Raw genomic sequence first — 19298 nt, 5'->3', positions numbered from 1 at the left:
TTTGGACCTGTTATGGTTACATTTATTTTCAGCAGTGTCTTAAGCAAAGGTTAATGGAAAACATAAGTTATTTTTACTCTACGTAGGTTTGCAAAAAAAAAAAAAATCTCACTCTCCATTTGGTCCAAAATATCTCTTTGTGTCGTCATTCGTCAAACTATAGTTTAAACTTGTGCTCCAAAAACTTTTTGACAGCGGAGCAATCCACATCCCTTGTAATAGACTCATATTCCCAATGCCGTCATGAGTTTAATGTAGGTGCAACATATTCTTCAATACTGACTGTGATCAATATAATGTACAATGTCTAAAAGCCTCATGATCCTATTACATTATTAATCATGTGTATTTTCAATTGACACCAAGTCACAGTACCGCTTGTATTCCAGAAATTTAAACTCTATACAATACAAAATATACAGACAGTTTGTATTAACTAACTGGAGCATTCTTTGTCATTTTCTGTATTACCACTGTTGTATAAAAATAAAGTCACCAGAAGGTCAAAAATACCAAACTTTTTTAGCAAGTTTCTTTGGGAAGTAGAGTGACAGTTTCATGCAAAGGGAATTGCATGAAACTCAGGTAAGAACTGAGTGATTTGTTCTGATTACCAATAATTGAAAGTGTTACAGAGATTATTAGATTACAGGTGTAATTACAGGTGTAGTTACAGCAGTATAAAGTGTTGCTGTGACGTTTGTAGTGTTACTTTAACTTTTAATTTGTTCACAAGCAAGAATGCAGCTAATATAACAAAAACTATTTGAGGATGACTGAGTGAAGCCTGACATTTAATCAGTCTGTAACAATTTGTACCAATCAATCTAGTGATAGATTTTTCATTATTTCAGCTTTACTTTATCTACTTTCATAATTCATATTAAAAAACATTGTTATTGTTTTTTACAATACCAGGATGCATTTACTGAATAAAATTAGACTTCATATACAAATCGTTGCACAGCTCCCACATTTTATGTAAGAGGAGCCTATTCTCTCACTTCAGTGTCCTCCTTTGGAGAACTTGAAAAGAAAACTGAGGATCTAAAAAGAATTGTTTTGCATATGATCAGCATTAAGTAATTAGAGTTCCATGATGCATACAAACAAGCAAAAATGGTGATTTGTCACCGCATTTGCCCCAGCCTTTGAAAATGTACCCCTGGGATGAAACATGGTTCAGAGCAGATAAAACAAATGCGGTGAGTATGAAAGATGAGCTGCAGCTCAGACTCTAAGAAGCAATCAGATCTGCGCTTACTAATCGCTTTGACTATTAGTAACAAGCTCGGCAGACAGTAACACAGATTTTAAGAGCAAGAGGAGAACAAATTAATGTACGGAGGCTCGTAATAATGCTGGAATAGGATTGTTCAATACAATATTTTGAGACTTTCAGTCCCACGGTTTACTTTGCATTGGTAATGTGATGAAACAGCGAAACTTAACTTGTGATTGTTCCATTTGAGTTCATCACAAAACACAAAACTAAAAACAAAACTACCAGAAGGACGGTTTCTGTACCCATGCTTGTGTTGTCTTGTGGTTATTCATCTGAAATATTTTCAAGACCATACTAGATTTATTCATGCTTGCAGGACAGCAATTAACTTTATTGTTTGCATTCATTTTTCAAAGAAGGGTGGAAAATAACACAACAGTTAGTCAAAGCACATAAGTCTCAGAGAATAAAAAAAAAAACTTAAGGGTTCAAAACGTTGAAAATAGAAAAGGCTGTTTTGTAATGCAGCTCAGTTTCCTTCATAACTTTGCATTGTTCAAGGTTTTTTTAGTTTGTCAACTTCTGTATAAGACTTACAACCTTGAGACAAAAGTCCTTGGGAACACAGGCTTATCGGGCTTTTTTTCAAACACTGGATAATTTGTCTATCTGTCATACCTATACAAATAATTACAGATTCTGTTATGTCGTGACCATACCAAGTGAAAAGCTTTTGCATTTCTCAGTCTTGCTCATTGACCTTATAAACCTTGATTTGTTCATGCATAGCACTTATTTCGTTCTGTTTTGTCATTTTCAATATTAACATGAACAGGCAGAAAAAAGACAATAACTAAACCAACCAGACAAGCATCAAACAGGATACAACAAACAGTACATTGTGTGTATACTATAAATCCTAATGTTATAACCAGGACTCCAGAAGGGGCACTTAACATCTTAGGTAACATACACATCTTATATCACCTCCTGAATAACTTTCCTTCAGATTCTCTCCTTGACTTCTTGATGTGCAAAGCCACATCATTGTGCAGAGATGTTCAGACATTCCTACAAATACATTTTTTTTTCTTTCATTATGTTTACCGGCAGTATCTATATTCTCAGTTCCTGACTGGTGCCTTTGACAGCCACTGAATTCATTCTGTCTAAAGTCATTAAAGTTCAGACGCAACTTTGCCTCACAGATTTGTAAGGACACTGCTAAGAACCACATCAGACATGAGGGAGAACCATGTGTTCAATGACGCTATGCAACAAAATGACTCTAGGTTCACAGTCAGGATTTAAGTCCAGGCTGTTGATAAAGTTGTGTTCTCAGTCACAGATGATCAGACGTTTTTGTTTGTCTTTTGTCAATTACAGAAACCAGAATTTAAAAACCAAGAGCACACAATGTATCTAGCAAGAATTAAGTCATTAAGGTGTGTTTAGATTTGTGTTTTTTTTTGTTAGTTCCCATATAAATACTCAGTGGCACAAACTCATCAACCACTGTAGATCTGTCTGCACATCACTGCAGCAGAACGCTAAAACGTTTTACGCTCTTGAGCTAAAACATGTCCTCAGTCATCATTACCCATTCTCAGATTAACGGTATTGTGGAATATCTTAATCTGCTGTTGTTGCTCTTTAACACAACATGATCAAAGACAGCATCAACAAGAAGGGACAAAAAAGAAACGGGAAAAGTAACAAAGAAAATGCAACATTTTTGGTGACATTCCTGTGAGGGTTTAAATATTTCATATTAAGACATTTGGATGTTGAGAAAAATAGACGCACATACACACACACACACACACACACACACAGCATCCAACCAATAATGCAGACATGCTGCGTTGTTGAGCAGCAAAGGTGGGGGCTCTCATCCCGTTGCAGAGGTTTGAGGTTTTGATTAAAACAAAGCAATTTGTCTTCGTCAGACTAAAGGGAAGAAAGAGAGTAGTTGTTATGGAAATATCATTAAATCTCTGTAGTTTTGATGAATTATTGATTTGATATGAATCTGGGTGGCATCGTGCTGTGCTTTTATTCAATCACTTAATGCTCTTGTTGGTCCCCACAGCAATAAAGTCTGTTTATAGAGAAACAAGTAGATTCGTCCATAGGGGTGTTTCACTTTTAAAAGATCTACAAAATATGTTTGTGTTTATTGGTCTTGCTTAATTGATTTATTAAACTTTTAATAAAAGATTAAAAGCAACAACATTTACCCCCCAAACTCTCTCACACACACACATATTACTTCGTGTTAGACTATACAGATTGTCAAAAAAAACAGAAAAACCTCATTGCTGTTGCTATGGTTTCTCAACCCAGGTGAAATATTTGCAAGAATGAACTTCAGATATTTTTTTTCTGTTTCCCTTTAGGCTTATTATAATGTGATACAATCAAATTAGTTTAATCTCTGGGTATTTTACTGGCTCTTTCAGTTGTGCTTGTACAACATATTAACATTGTCATTACTTCTATAAAAGCAGACAAGTGAGAATGTTTGCAGAATGTGTTTGCTTTGTTTTTAAGCCTGATTTAACATTTTTACTTATATTTAAAGCAATTTTTTATTTTCATAGTTGACAACAAAGAGAGTTATTGACTAGACTAGCTGTATCCAAAAGAAGCACTTAGTTTAATCTCACATGATTTCAGACATTTTTTGTGTTCTCTTAGTTGTTTATGTTGGGTTTTTTGTCCGGTTTTATTTTCTGTTTCCTTGTAGTAAAGAGAGGCTCTATGCAGAGCATGTTTGTGAGTGATGTCCCATACGTCAGCATGTCGCCCTGTAGAGGTCTTGTAGTTTGTCCAGTGTCTACTCCACACCTTTTCCATCTGACCACATTAGATTAGCACCACCCTGATCAGAAAGTTGCTGTGAATAGGTAAATATAGAAAATGCATGGTTGATTTTATACAGTCTTAGGTGTCCTAATCTAAAGCTTAAGGTATCACTATTAGTTTTCCCCTGCACATGCTTAATGCTTCTGTATTTCAGGTGTTTTGAGGAGGAAAAATAGCCTATTTTCTTGAGGGCATTTAATTGTTTTAGTGCTACAAAAATGACCACATAACAAATTCAACTTGGTTTGTTATCAGCCACCTCAAACAAAAACTGTTCTTTATTTTATTTTATTTTTTTTTTCAGAAAAGTTTGTAAAGTCACAAACATGGTTCCAAATTGTCTGTCATCTCAAACTAAAACTGGATTTTTAACTTGTCAAGTCAGTCTCCGAACAGCCTCACCAAGCAGAAGAAAGATTAACATAGAATAAAGTTAACATGTTGTGGTTTATTCTTGAAGCAAATCTGTCAACAATTAGAGTTGTTGACCCTTTGCATATGATGTCAATCTTCAGAAAGTGGCCCATTCCACCAAGAGGGAAGTCAAAACAACCTATGTGTGCGTTCACTCCTGTAAAGCTTGTTGGTGGCTTAATGCTGCTTTTATTCACTTTATTTCACTGCAGAAGTTATAATAGGGTGCTGTGCACTCAGCTACACAATTGGACTATTGTGCAAAAATGACTTGTAAAAACTTTTATCGTAATCCTTTTGGAGAGGAAATAATTTGATTGTTAGCAGCCATCAATCTAAAGGACTGGCAGCCAATTAGTGCACATTTGCAACAAAAGCTTTTCAAGAGGTAAAATGATTAACTCTATAATCTAGAGTTTTGTATATGTTTATGTCTGTTCCGGTATGAGGGGAAAAAAGCATTTTTATGACATAGTGGTATAGATTATGTGATGTGAATTCAGGTAAAGTTGGCAACTTGATCAAAACAACAAACATGCTATGCTTTAGGCTGGGTACTTCCAGTTTTTGTAAATATTGCTTTTCTGATCCCTAACTACTTGTGCTACTTACACAAACCATTTAATCACTGCTAAATACTCTCATCCCTCACTTCAAATGTGTGTCATTTTGCCACAGTGTGATTAGGTGACACAGCTGCTAAGACTTTCTACACTTTCCATTGAGAAAGTATATTCACATGTTTAGAAAAAATTACACATGCATCTTTAAAATTGTACACAATAACCAATTAGGCTTGTTCTTTGGTTTTAAAGTAATACTTCAGTGTTGGGAGCTATGTGTTGTTGCCTCTTATGCTGTTCAGCGTTATGGACGGTGTGAATACTGCAGGCAGCTGAATTTGGACATTAGCTGATTTACTAGTAAAGTTTGCATTCAGCTGGATGCTGTTTCAAGAGAAAAAGTGAGACAAAATATATTACTGCTGTTGAAAAATATGTATAGTGAGGAACTCTATGTTTTGACTTTCCACATTTTTCATCTGTAATTGCATGAGAAACTATAACATTCTCTATTAGCAGAGTTTAGTGATAGATGGAAGTCTTCTCTCTGTTCTGGTTTGGAGTCACTTTTTAAAGTTGCACTACAGAATGTGGGATTGTGCCTTTAGTTCCACACATAAACATAACATTTATACGTTTTCACGTATAAAACCACACTCTACTTGTTTGGTACAAGCGCAGACCAAACATAGGAAGAATTTTTTTTGGAATGAAAGCATGTAAAATTACACCCCTATTAGTGATGTATGATTTCTAGATCATGGGGCAAAAATATTGTGTGCGCTCGTATCTTTTGGAAAATCAAGCTTTGCTTAAATGAGTTTTAAATAAAACTGCATTCACCTGACTAATTAGCATGCTCAGCATCAAACACCTGGCTATAATTAAGATTTCTGTGACGTCTACTTACTTTTGATTCTCTTCCTAATATATTTTCAAGCACATGCTGTTTACACAAATACAAAATATGCTTTAACCAACAATTTTTTTTATGCCACCACCCTCTAATTTAGGGGAAGTGAAAACAACGCGCAGTTCTCTAAGGAAACAACAACCAGCTAGTGGTGCAGATACAAGATGACAGCTGGGTCAAAATCAAAACCCAAGAAGCAGAAAACTTCACAAAGCACATCAACTCTGTGGACAGTAGCATCAGCTTCAAAAGAGAGGATGACAGGGGAACAGGCTGCCTTTTGTGCTGCGCTCAGCACATTGCGGACATTCAGGTAAACACCGAAGTTTATAGAAACACACACACACACACACACACACACACCATCACCTGCTCTTATACTCCCACTGTCCCCTAAAAATATGAAAGGCACGGTGGGGAGGCATGAAAACCCCAAAGCCCAAGGCAGAGCATGTCCCAACTCAGGCACAAGAAGAAGAAAAGGAGCACACCGATTTTAATAAAGAACTTAATATCTGTGGACGCCCCACTTGGGACTTCTTCAAGTCAGGCAAGAAATAACACAACACCACTGCATTTATAACATGGAGACTGCAACACACCTGAACTGAAAGCTCGTGTGCGACTGCTGCTCTCTCTGTTCACGGTTCACAAAGACATTCAAAATCCCCACATCCATCCCAGATTCTGAGTCTGCCTTTCCCTCGGGGGAAATTAGTGCTGTTACTCTTCACTCCCTGCTGTCCTGTGCTTCATGTTCACTTATGCTGAGAAGGTCAGGGCCCAGATACCAAACACCAGCATGGTATATAGTCTATTTAACAAAGATAAGCTATGTTTCCATTTTAAAACACAGCATTAAAGTCACCCTTTACCAACAGATAGAGACAGGTTTTTTTGATGCTGTTGTACCATAAAGTAGGTGACACTCCAACTCACGGTGCATCTTTCAAGAAGAAGAAATCCATACATTACGTAGAACAAAGTGGACAGCAGAGAAAACAAACTGCAACATGGCATAAAGAAAGGAAAAGCTCGACTGTGTCAGGATTTAGAGGTCAGCATTTATATTTTGTGATGTTTATTAATTAAGGGTTATCAAGGTTTCACACAAGAAGCATCTCATAACGATTTGCCTCAAGATGGAATTTTCCAAGATGGAAAGATTAAAATTAAATCATTTTAATCTTTCAGTGAGGACTGCTATGACCAGGTGAATTAGAAAAATGTTTCCACAAAAAGTAACGCACTCTGTACCCACTCACTCCACAAGACTCCACTGCTGAAGAAAAAGCATGTTGAAGTTTATGTTAAACTTCAACAAACGTTTGTGACAAAATCTTTGTCCTGTAAAATACAGGAAAAATATAGTCTGGGTCAGATGAGACCAGAATTTAGCTTTTTCAATCTCAGTTTTACACACCATGTTTAGAGGAGGAATGGCACCACCACAACATATCAATAGTAGTGTGATACACGTTTTCTCTGATGTACAACAACAGTTAAGTTTAGAGATAAGAACATCGCGTCTTTTGGCATGTAGAAGTGACAATCTTGAGACCCCAATAGAAGAATAAATAGAGAAATGTAGATTTCTAATAAAGGCAACAATGATATTGAACCTAGAACACAATTCAAGATCTCCAGATAATTTATAGTAAAAATACTTCTTTTTTTTCCAATAGTAGCTTTAAAATATTTTATATGAGGAAGATTAATTCATGTATTGCTCTAGTCTGTAACTACTAATAAACTTGAACATCTGGTTTGAATCAAGCTTCACTAGACAGAAATTAAATAAATGTTGGCATAATCTTGCTTGTCGCATTTATCTTTATATTTTTAAATATTTTTTCTTGTTCAATCCAAAGAAAAAACTGATAGAAAAACTCTAGGAGGCAATTTCACTCACCCCATTAACTGGAAACGTCTTCCAATCCAGTTCTCCCAGTACTGTTGTGGTGTCCAGTAAAACCACTGTACATAGAAAAGAGGTGAGGAGAGAAACGCAACGCAAAATGGAGGAGATGTGTTGGTGGGGCAGAAGAACAACCGAGTAAGAAGAAAAAATGACAGTGAGCAAAGTAAAGGAGAATGGAGTAAGTGCAGGAGAGGTTGTACAGTGAATTTAAGAAAGAGGACAAATGGAGGTGACAAAAGAGGAAGAGAGCACACAGTAGTTATCAAGCTGTCAATGAGAAGCTTACATAAGCTGCAAAGCTCTTAACAGATTCAACCACCTATGAAATAACAGCTTTCAAGGAAGTCCAGGACAACTCCAACACAGATCCATCCTCGTTCTGGCTGAAGCTTAGAAAATTAGTACTTTCCTTTTCAAAGGTCAAGCTTTTTTTTCATTTTTTTTTTTCAACATTTTATCAAAAACAAACAATACAGAAATAATGGGGAAAGACGGAATCACTAGAGAGACAATAAAAAGTTAAATTAAGAAAATACTGAGGTTTCCACTGTGAAAAATGGAAGCAATTGCAAATAATATAAAAATAAAGAGAACCCTTTTACAGCCTTTTCTGGTAGTGAAGAGAAGTGATCAGTTCATGTCTAAAATCTGCTCAGACTGACATTCTGGGATTTTACGCTCGTATTAAGCCAGTCTCCACCTCAGCAGGAAGAGCAGTGCGTTTAAAAACCAGTAAAGAGACGAGTGGCAGCTTTCACACAGCGAACAGAAGTTTGGTTCTGTCACAGAGCGATATTCAACAGCTGTCATTTGTAACAAGTAAAGTACCTCTAGCCCAACCTTTTTTTTCACAAGGTGGGAAACAGAATTAAGCTCTTTTTGCTACATTAAACAATAACAAAAGACATAAACACATGTGAACAAGTCAGAATTTCTGTCAGGATTTGGCATAATCTGTCCTAATCAACAAAGAAAGTACAGATGCAGAGAAGTTTCTTCTTTGAAGATAATGTCTTTCTTTGTTATGTTTTTTTTTTTTTTTTTTACCATGTAGTGCCACTGAGAGTTTGAGTCTAGTTAAAGTGTTAAGAGATGGATTAACAAATTTACAATCACAAGCTAATCAAACAAACATATCTTTTAATAAATGAAGGTACCCTGAAATAAAAAAGCTATTTCCATGTTGTGAAGCTTTAAATGTTATACAAAGAATACACAGTTTTTACCAACTATAGTTATTGTCAAATATCCAAACCTTTTATAAACCTGTCAGATCTTCACCTTTAAATGAATCTATAAAACACATGCAAAACCTCTTTCTAATTACAAAGATAACACCAAGTTGTGACTTAATTCTAATTTACAACGGATAGAAAAGATGCAAAAACCTTGGTACAACAGAACAAAGAAAAAATATAAATTAAACACTTAACAGATGATAAATTATAAATTAATCTATCATTTTAACCTATAATGAAGATACTAGGCAAAGACTATTAAACATATTAGCTTAAAACATTTAAGAATTAACAATACTCATGTCAAAGTTTGACTGTAGATTGTTTCATGAGATGGAAGAGGAAGAAAATGTGTCAAACTTGAGAATGAACTAAAAACAGGGGATTCCTGCAACATAACATAATTACACTGGTGATTTTGATAAGAGGAAAACAAAAAAGATGACAAGCATTTTACGGTTGAAGATAAAAAAAAAAGCTTATTAATGATATCTGACATTATTTTTATTGATTTCATTGATAACTCATAGCAAGACAATTAGGTGTAGTGTGCGGTAATAATAATAAAAAAGGAGATTGGCTTTGTTTAGCATCTAACAAATCTGTGTAACAGAATTACCCGCCAGTTGGGAAAATTAATCCATTAAATCACACCTGTGGGTGCGCCTTTACCTGCTGTGAGTGCATATTAAAGCCCCACAGCTACAGGCTTACCTTGTATCTTGCTTTTATTCATGACGCTGTGATCACAAACACGAACATCAGTTGGTGCTCTGGGGTGGCATCATTAACCACCGTACAGCCATGCCAATAATTCATGCCTCTCAAAGCTAATCTGACACGCTGATCGTTTCAAAAAAGGCACAAACAGCAGAGGCTGATCTCAGTATCAGTGCCTGCTGGTGTTTTCGCATGAGCATGCTAACTAGAGTCTGTTCTCCTGAATCCAAAACGGCATGGCGTCCATGCAAACATAACGCCTGTAGCTGTCTGCACTCTGATCACGGCTCAGGCATGAGGAGAAGCATTATAGGGCCCATGCTGTAAGCCCCCTGAGCCAGTTTTGATGTGATGAATTTCCTTTGTTTCCCCACAGCCAGTTAATTACAACCTCTATCAATAAAGTATGTCCCACTTAAGTGGTCGACATTATAGACCAAAGAGTCACATCTTCAGATGACCCGTCACTCCGGTGCACCACAGACTTTGGCAAACCCAGATTCTTTAATGGGGGCCGGGCTGCTTTAAGAACCGCCTAGATAACCAGAGAAGATAAACGCAGTGAGAGACTAAATTAACCACTTTAGTATTTACAGAGACTTCACTTAGCCTGAATTCCCTGCTGGTACTTGAGGAGTGAATAATAACACGATTTCCTTCCCTATGTTGAAAGGAGGACAAAAAGAGAGACAGGGGAGGGAGAGACAGACAGCAAGACACAATCATATTGATTTCTTGACCAAATTAGAACAATCTTTCATAATCAGGAGCAATGTCCCATGGCATATTTGACAGTAGCCAATTTTTCCACTTATTCTCTTTGTACATCCTTTTCTTATTCAAATATATACCAATATACTTGCACAAAAAAATTATTTAATGCAGAAAATATATATGGAGCCAAGAAACAAAGAAGCAAAAGTGAAGTGGTTCATTTAATGCACAGACTTGTTCAAGTGCCCACAGACACACAATGCAACAAGAGGCCAAATCAATAATAACCAATAATACCTCTTCATATTCTACACATACACATATGCAGAATTTACCACCATTCAGTGCACACAGTTATGACATCACCAATTTGTATACAAATATAAAAATACAAACTTTTTATATTTGTATTTTATTGGTACTATATTCAATTAAGGGTCAACTTAGGATAATTTTGGATGTGATCAACAAAAAAAACATGATTAGTTTTTGTAATAAGTCTTATACTTATCAATATAAGTATAAGACTTGTAAGTGGTTAAATTATGAAATATTACATGTGCAATTAAAATGAGCTTAGCTTCATGAATTTATAAGAATAAGCTTTTTTAAAAAGAGCTGACAGGAAGTGATAAATTATAGAAATTTCTTTAACACATTGTTGTACATAATTAAAAAAACAACAGGTAACCAAAGCCTCTCATGCATTTTATATTTTTTTAAACACAACTTTTTTTAAGTAAAACAGTTAAAAATAATTTGATGTGTGTTTTGTTTGCTGTTCTGCAGCAGTGGGACTCTGCTGGAAGTAGTCAATGAAAAAGTATATGTTAATGAGTTTGGAGTGCAGTCTCCAGATATATAACCAGATTTAGTTTTTTCTTATAACTTTAGGAAATACTCTTTACTTTCTAAGCTTAAGCACAATTTTTAAGGGCAAACTTTAGACACCAACTGAAAGAGCAATAAAGCTAAAACAGCAAGGGGAACCTAAAAAGTCACAAGTCAAGACAAAGGCAATGTTTCGAAAATATACTCCTTTTTTTTTTTTTAAACAAAAAAAACTGAGGTTCATTACGTCTATTAAATGAGCAACGTGTGCCTGGAAGATGTATTAAAATGATAGCCTCTTCATTTTAAAATCCACTTATTTTATTTTCTGACTGATTAACACAACGCTTATTTAAAGAAAATACTTTCCCCCAAATCAGCGATGAAGAACATATCTCCAGTGTTTACAATGCCACACCTCTAACCACAAGCTGTAAGGTGAGACTTTATACATTGAAGGTTTTATTTTTGAGGTGTTAAAAACTAACTGAAGTGCAGTGTGAACACTGAGCCACAGGCTGAGCCTGGAGGAAAAGTTCACATGTGAAGTGGGTCAGACTATTAAGAGACAACATAAGGACCTGAAGACTTTTTGACTTATGCATCAGGTCTTCAGTTTTATTTAAGTGGACAGGCAACATCTTTTAGTCAGATAACCTGTGTACAGTGACTAGCAGAAGTATTCACATTCCTGCACAACGTCGCATTTTGTTTCATTGTAATTTGATATAAGCCTCAATTTTGAAGTGAAATAAACTAAACGAAATGTGAAAATTGTGGAGTAGGTGAGTGTTCAGCCATTTTACTCTGAAACCCCTTAATAAAAATCCGGCACAACCAAATGCTTTCAGATGTCATCTAACTGATAAATACAATTTACACCTGCGTCTAACTTAATTAAACTCTATTGTTGGAGGACATGGGGAAAAACATATGGCATCACCAAGACTAAAGAGCACACCAAACACACAGCCAGGTCAGAAATCAAGCTGTGACTTAAAAAGTTTACGTTTAAAGCAGGCTTAGATGTTCAAACAATATTGATTATCTCACTGATCATTGTTCAGTCTATAACTTGAAAATGGAACGAATATGACATATTTGTAAACCTACTTATGCATGATTGTCCACACAAACCGACAGATTGGGCTTTAATTAAAGACATCAAGAGACCAATGGTAACTGGTTGAGCTGCACAGATCTAAAACTCAGGTGGGAGAATCTGATTGCAGGACAACTATTAGTCATGCAGTTCATAAATGTGACCTTTACAGAAGAGAGGCAGGAAGTGAGCCAATGTTGAGAGGAAAGCCGTGACAACAGCCATGTAGGGGAACACATCAAATGTGAACTTGTCGGATTAAAGTTGCTTCTCCATTGTCAAATCTCACTCTAACCAGTTAATGTCTGGTTTGGTCCCAGTTCTGAGTGTCTCCGTTATATTCTGTTCCTCACTACTGTGGGCGTAATGTCGGCAGCTCGGGATCACGCAGGAGTTTTGGTCTATTAGTGTTATGAGTTGTGATGTAGGTGGTGAGGCAGGACGCTGTAGACCCAGGTAGAGGCTGATAATGATGATTTAATGGTGAAAATGTGGCACACAAAATACTCCCAAAAGGTCCAAAACCCAGGCAGCACTGCTGAGCGGGAAAACAAGGGCTCAGCACAGGTAGCGACTGGTACAGGGTTGGACAGCAGACAAAGAACTGGGAACATAGAGACACAGAGACACAGAGACACAGAGACACAGAGACACAGAGACACAGAGACACAGAGACACAGAGACACAGAGACACAGAGACACAGAGACACAGAGACACAGAGACACAGAGACACAGAGACACAGAGACACAGAGACACAGAGACACAGAGACACAGGTGATACTAAATACACAAGAGGTAATCAGGGAATGAGACACACCTGGGAACAATCAAAGAGGGGACAGGACAGCACAGCGACTCAAAATAAACACACAAAGAACTCAAATCACGACAATTAGTTGATGATCTTAGCAAGCAACACTCAGCAAACTAAACATTATCAATTTTCCCAAAAGAAGTTCAGTGATGGCTCAAACATAATTCAGATTATCTGATTATTTAGCTGTAGATATAAATATATCCATGCTGTGGCACTTTACTGTTTTTCAACTTGCAACCTTTTGGTTTATATAATGTCAAAAGACGTAAACCAATACTCATAAATGAACTTTATTTAAAAGAAAATTCCAAAACATAGTCACACCAAACTAATATTATTATGTAGTCCCTGAGTTTCACACTGGTAGGCGCAAAATTATAAATAAGTCTGACAGAAAGTTGGCCGGAGCTGCACAGTTCCTCACTTCTTCGCTGCACGCCTGTTGTTCAGAAAGAGGTGCCGCTTGCAGGGCTTTGGAATCACAGTCATTCTGCTGCTAAAGTTGACGCATTTGTTCCTGGCGCTGCTTAAGATTAAACTCATAATTACGCTCCTCCACACTGAGCAGCTCTCTGATGGCAGATGGCATGTCCGCCAATGCAATGCAGTGGCTGAAATGTTGTTTGGAGTTTGCAGGGACATAAATCAAGGGTCAGTCATCAAATGGAGTTTATTGTCAATCAAGAGCATGCTTTGGTTTGCCATCTCCTAGCCCTGAGGTTAGTAATGAATCTGGCTGGGATGGACTGGAACAGAACCGGACCGGTTAAAGCTGCTTGAATAGAAAAGCTGCACAAGATTCACGCCAAATGGCGTTGGGGTAAAGAACCACTAAGCATCAGCTTGAGCTCCAGTCAGTCAGTGAAACATGGTAGTGGCAGCATCATGTCAGCATTTGCAGCAGACAGGGAAGTTGGTCTGTGATGTAATCTTGGAAGAGAAAATATATTAGAGTGTTTTAGTTTATGAAAGACAGTAAAATATGAACCTTTAACACAAAGTCAGAGCAACGATTGAAGGCTCTGGATAACACCATAACTATGAGATAAAATAAGTCAGTCGAGGTCTAGAGCTACATGAACTCTTCATCCAGTTTGACTGAAACTGAGCTGTGAAAGACAAAGATTTATGTTTGTTAAAATGCTAACCTGGCAGAGACAAACCCCAAAACAACTGGACCTGTAAGGAAAAGGTGATTCTACAAAGGATTAATTCAAGAGTGGACCAATCATAGACCACACTAATTACAGTTCTTTGTTGGTCTTTCACGCACAATCTCAATAAAATAAAGTGAAGTGTTCTAATAAAATGTGAAAAAAGTTTAAAAGGTGTGAATTTCAAGAGTCATCACTGCTGCCTGTTTTCTGCGTCATAAACCCAAACAATCAGAAATAGGGGAAATCCGGGAATAAAATGCTAACCTTTAAAAACAGAAGATGCTAATTATTATCATGTAAAAATGAATTAGAGATGACTGCAGCATTGTTCTACAAATGTAAAAGAGAGTGGCTGAAAGGGCTCAGAACATGAAAGGTTGAGCGTCTTAGCTGAAATACGATGTAAGTTGTTGGTTGTTATCAAAATAAAAATGCAAAAAAACTTGTGCTGTGGCTATGCAGCCTTTTTTTTAATCTTATACCGAAATGTGTGGAGTGCTGTAGAGGGGAAATGAACTTTAGGTCAACATTTATGAATAACAATGAGGTCTACCAATGTTTAAGGCCAGAACCTTGGGCTTTTAGACAACGTCGTTTAAACACGAAGACACTCAGTACCATTCCCGCTGACAAAATGCTTTTTAAGAGTCCATTTGCAGTACAATGCAAAAACATGGCGATAAGCCCTTAGAACAGGTAGGTGACTTGTTCAGACCAGTACGTAAATGCTTAATGGATCTGTTGCATAACTAAAAAAAAAAACTGCTTTTCTGTGCTTCAGCATTACAGAGACTCGATTGATGAAAACACAAACTTTTTAGCCAGAATATGCTGCGCTAAATCATGCTTTAAAAGCCAATATTTCAAATGTGCAGAAGCAAAGAGATGCGTGACCTATTTATACTGGTTTGACATAATAACATAAACTCCAGAAATGAATGTGTTTTCAAATGTCCCATCTTGACCTTGAAGTATGTTACTATTATTACAAAGACAGTTTCAGGTTCAACATTTATTTATACACGGTAAAACCACCTAAAGTATTCCTGACCTCAAAAATCTAAACCACCTAAACAACCGGTTATATAAAAACCAATGATTCTTCTCCCTCAACTCCTCAAATCAGGAGGAACTCACATTCATTACAAAGCTAAGTGGCACGTATTGACTCTTTCTCACTTCATTTTAAACATCTCACGTTGTCATTTTTGTTTTTTCAAGTTTCCCCTGAGTGTACCCGCTCTTCTTCCAACCTGTCACCGGCAGACAGGCGTCCTGGTGGGAAAACACACACACACACACACGCCCACATGCACACACACACACACTCAAAAGAAAAAAAGAAAAACCTGTAAAAGAGACTTTGACATTTGGCTGTAGTGAGGAGGCTCCTGTCGTCTTGAAAAATGTGTGTCCTAAACATTAAGCATTCAAAGGAGGATTGCTGAACTCACCCTCGCAAATGTGTAAAGTGGAAGAAGTCGAGAACAGATTACATTATGGCAACTTTTTTTTTTTTTGCCTGTGTGACGCTGCGGCTGAGGAGAGATAACATTATTATGTCCTGTGTTTCTCATGCATATGCAGCTGCACAAGCTATATCCACGAGACAGCAGGGGAGGCGAGTGAGAGATTGCTCAAGTGAATTTTGTCAAAAGTAGGCAAACATAATGAAGTAAAAAAGAGTCAGATGGTGTGTCTCCATGTATGAGCAATCCTCTTCAGACTGGGAGAAACCTCTGATATTTTTATACTCTCTATGAACTCATCAGGAGGAAGACAGATGCACCAGCTGACAGAGTTTGCCAGAGGCTTACATCTACTGTAGCATTCAGTGGCCCCTATTGCAGTGGAGACGTCTACTGCTCTCAGGCTGTGGAGGTGAAGGAGAACGTCTGATTTGATTCTTCTGATAATGTATCAGAGTTTTATTGTTTTTTACATTATCCTGGTCTATTTTGTGAGCTGAGACTGTAATAGCTATTTTTTGTTTGTTTGTAAATGCCCGGGAAATACTTGGAAAAAAAAACTAAAAAAAATACATAAAATAAAACTGAGGTACACCGAAATTAGACAAACATTGCATTTAATAATAACAAAGCACGTGTTCCACCAGGGTGCAGATATTTGTATTCTCCGTGCTTTGTTGCATGACAGAGTCCCGATTCGTGATCGAGCTTGATCAACAAACTGTAGTCTACTTCTATTTTGACGTGTCTGCGCATTAGTTGAAAAGTCTTTAATTACTTTAAATGGTTACATCTGGTTTATCGCCTCGGCCTGAGTGCGCTGTTGTTGCGCGGCGCCACTCACCTTGGTTAGAGGCTCCGGGGTCCGTCAGGACACTTTTAAGCAGGAGGAGAAACACGCAGTATTTCCCAGCGGAGCGCATCGTTGAGTCAGACACAAGCGCGCTTTGAACTACACCGTCGCACAATCTCCCGAATACATCCACGAAATGAAAAGTTGATGGGGGTTTCATACAGAGCGGGGTGAAAATAGCTTTCCAATATCCAGAGTCGGGAAGTCACGGCTGAATCCACAGGACTTGTCTTCTTCTTCTTCTTCTTCTTCTGTCGGGCATCCCGGATTCCCCTGACAGGATGCAGACAGACAGACCGATGATTTAAATGACTCCCGCCCCCCCCAAAAATAAAATAAAATTAAAAAAATAAGTGCAAAAATTGCTGCTTGAGTTGCAATAAGTTATAAAAACAGATTCATTTAAACCTAAGAAAAACACATTAGAGTTGATGTCAACAAAGGCTATGAAGAGTCACTTTACTAATGCGTTTTATTATTATTATTATTTCAAAATATGTTATAAAGTGGAACACATGAGGGGGAAAAATCCGGACTTTCCGCCTCACTTTCGGCCAGTGCATCCTTCGCTGTGGCTCTGTATCAATTCTTGCATCTCTCTCTCTCTCTCTCTCTCTCTCTCTCTCTCTCTCTCTCTCTCTCTCTCTCTCTCTCTCTCTCTCTCTCTCTCTCTCTCTCTCTCTCTCTCTCTCTCTTTCACTCTCTCTCTTTCCTCAGGATGGGAGAAATACTCCTGCGCAGGCTAACAACTCGTTCCCCCCTCTTCTACCCCCCACTCCACAGCCAGAGATTCTGGAGCCAAGTCCAGACGTGCAAAAATAATTTGTCCTTAGCGATATTTCTCACTGTTCGTCGCTGAAAACGCGTTGTTTCCATCAGACGGAAAGTCTGCGGGGTTATTGATTTGAGCAGGGCACAGCGGCTGCAGAGATGAAGGAGAGGGGGAAACATGAAGCCGTTATTACACTGGCATATCAAGCCTGTGCTCTAGGTTTTACCTGCATTGAATTATGTTGTAGGAATAGTAATGTGTCTGGGGCACTTTCTATTTGTGGTGGTGGAAGAGGAAGGGAGGCAGACGAGGCAGATGGGTTGCAACTAATTCGACGGTGGGTTCAGGGTGCACACAGAGCGGTGGGGAAACGAACTCCATTAACAAAGACCAGTTTTTTATCTTCTCTTCAACCAGTCCCGCCTGATTACCCCGCAAGCCTTCGCAATACCAGAGGTGGCTCTTTATAAAAGTCAACTGAGATCCCCAGTCAGGGAGGAGATGCAGTGACCTTTTGGACTCCAAAGTGAGAGCCCAGCTGATAAGGTGCTGGGGGTCACATTAGTCACTCTCCCGTCTGTTTGACTGTGAGGGCGGTGAAATTGCTGGTTGCTCTGAAGTTGGGAAAAGCTCAATCACAAAGAAAACAAACATAATATCTACTTGGCAAGGTTTTTCTTGGCTTCTTGTTGAAGTCAAGCTAGATAGTCACCAAGATAGCATTGCTTTTTTTTTTTTTTTTTTTTTTTTTTTTTAAAAGACAAAAATGTCTCAGTGGGATTCCTGGTTAAATAAAGGTCAAAGACATAAAAAGATAAATTAAATGGATTTCTTGGTTTTGTCTCAGGCTTTGCATTGACCTTTATCTGTGGTTGTTGGCAATTTAGCCATTTTTAGATGAAAGCAAACATGTAATCACAAACCTATTCTAGTCATTATGAAACTCAATGGAAAAAAAAAAAACAAAACAAAACGCATGAGCTGCTTTTTCTGACTGAATTTGAACTTTGGCTTTATTTAAAAAGGGGTTATGTAAAACCCAAACCTAAATGTCACCATTTGAAGTGTTGCACCGATAGCTAATTCAAATATGCAGTTCCTTGATTGTTGATAAAACCGTTCAAAATATAACTATGCAATATGTCACAGTCATCATCACAGTTGCAGTGTGAGCAAAATCACCATGACAAAATGGAATGATAAGTAATCTAGAATTTTTTATTTAAACACTACTTGACAATATTTATTTGCCAATTTACATCTAAAAAATTAGAAGTGAGTGGTGAGATCAATCAAGACATTAATAATAATAAATCAAAACGTCCTACTTTGGGCATTAGTTGACCAAAACCAGCAGGCTGCCCAAATATTCACTAACAGTGGAAGCTTCTCATTGGATCTCAAGCAACTTCGATTCTGTGTCTCTCCGGTCCACATCTGGATTTTACAACAAAACCTGAAAATCTACTTTCATCTGAAAAGATTAAGTTGGATCACTGAGCAACAGTTCAATCTTTTTTTCCTCCTTATCTCAGGTAAGATGTTTCTGATGTTTTTGTGGTTCAGAAGAGGTTTGACACGACAGTTGTAGCTCGTGTCCTGGATGCATCTTTGTGCTGCGGCCATTGAGACGCCTTGTGAATGCCATTTGAACTCTTGGCTTCTCTTCACAGGTGATATATTCCCACCGTCATGCCACGCTGTTTCTGTACATCTCTA

The 19298-nt window shown here is 37.5% G+C and overlaps 1 protein-coding gene across 3 annotated transcripts in view; it reads right to left on the bottom strand.

The window, feature by feature from the left end:
- LOC122822583 (ephrin type-A receptor 6-like) overlaps positions 1-17719 on the bottom strand; it is a 53392-nt gene extending 35673 nt beyond the window's left edge. Inside the window, exons 1-3 of one of the 3 annotated variants that reach the window (XM_044101391.1) lie at positions 17654-17719; positions 16799-17080; positions 7896-7960 (exon numbers count right to left, since the gene is read on the bottom strand). In XM_044101391.1, coding sequence (XP_043957326.1) covers positions 7896-7960; positions 16799-16967 — 234 coding nt within the window. In that variant the 5' untranslated portion in view covers positions 16968-17080; positions 17654-17719. Of the gene's footprint in view, positions 1-7895; positions 7961-16798; positions 17381-17653 lie in introns of those variants that run through there. The other 2 variants (XM_044101410.1, XM_044101401.1) reach the window with 2 other exon arrangements.
- Between the last annotated feature and the right edge of the window lie 1579 nt (positions 17720-19298).

This window comes from Gambusia affinis, linkage group LG02, assembly GCF_019740435.1.
Source record: "Gambusia affinis linkage group LG02, SWU_Gaff_1.0, whole genome shotgun sequence".
In the NCBI taxonomy this organism is placed as follows: Eukaryota; Metazoa; Chordata; class Actinopteri; order Cyprinodontiformes; family Poeciliidae; genus Gambusia; species Gambusia affinis.
Note: the sequence above shows the minus strand (reverse complement) of the source record. Positions and strands in the feature narration are given on the sequence as shown.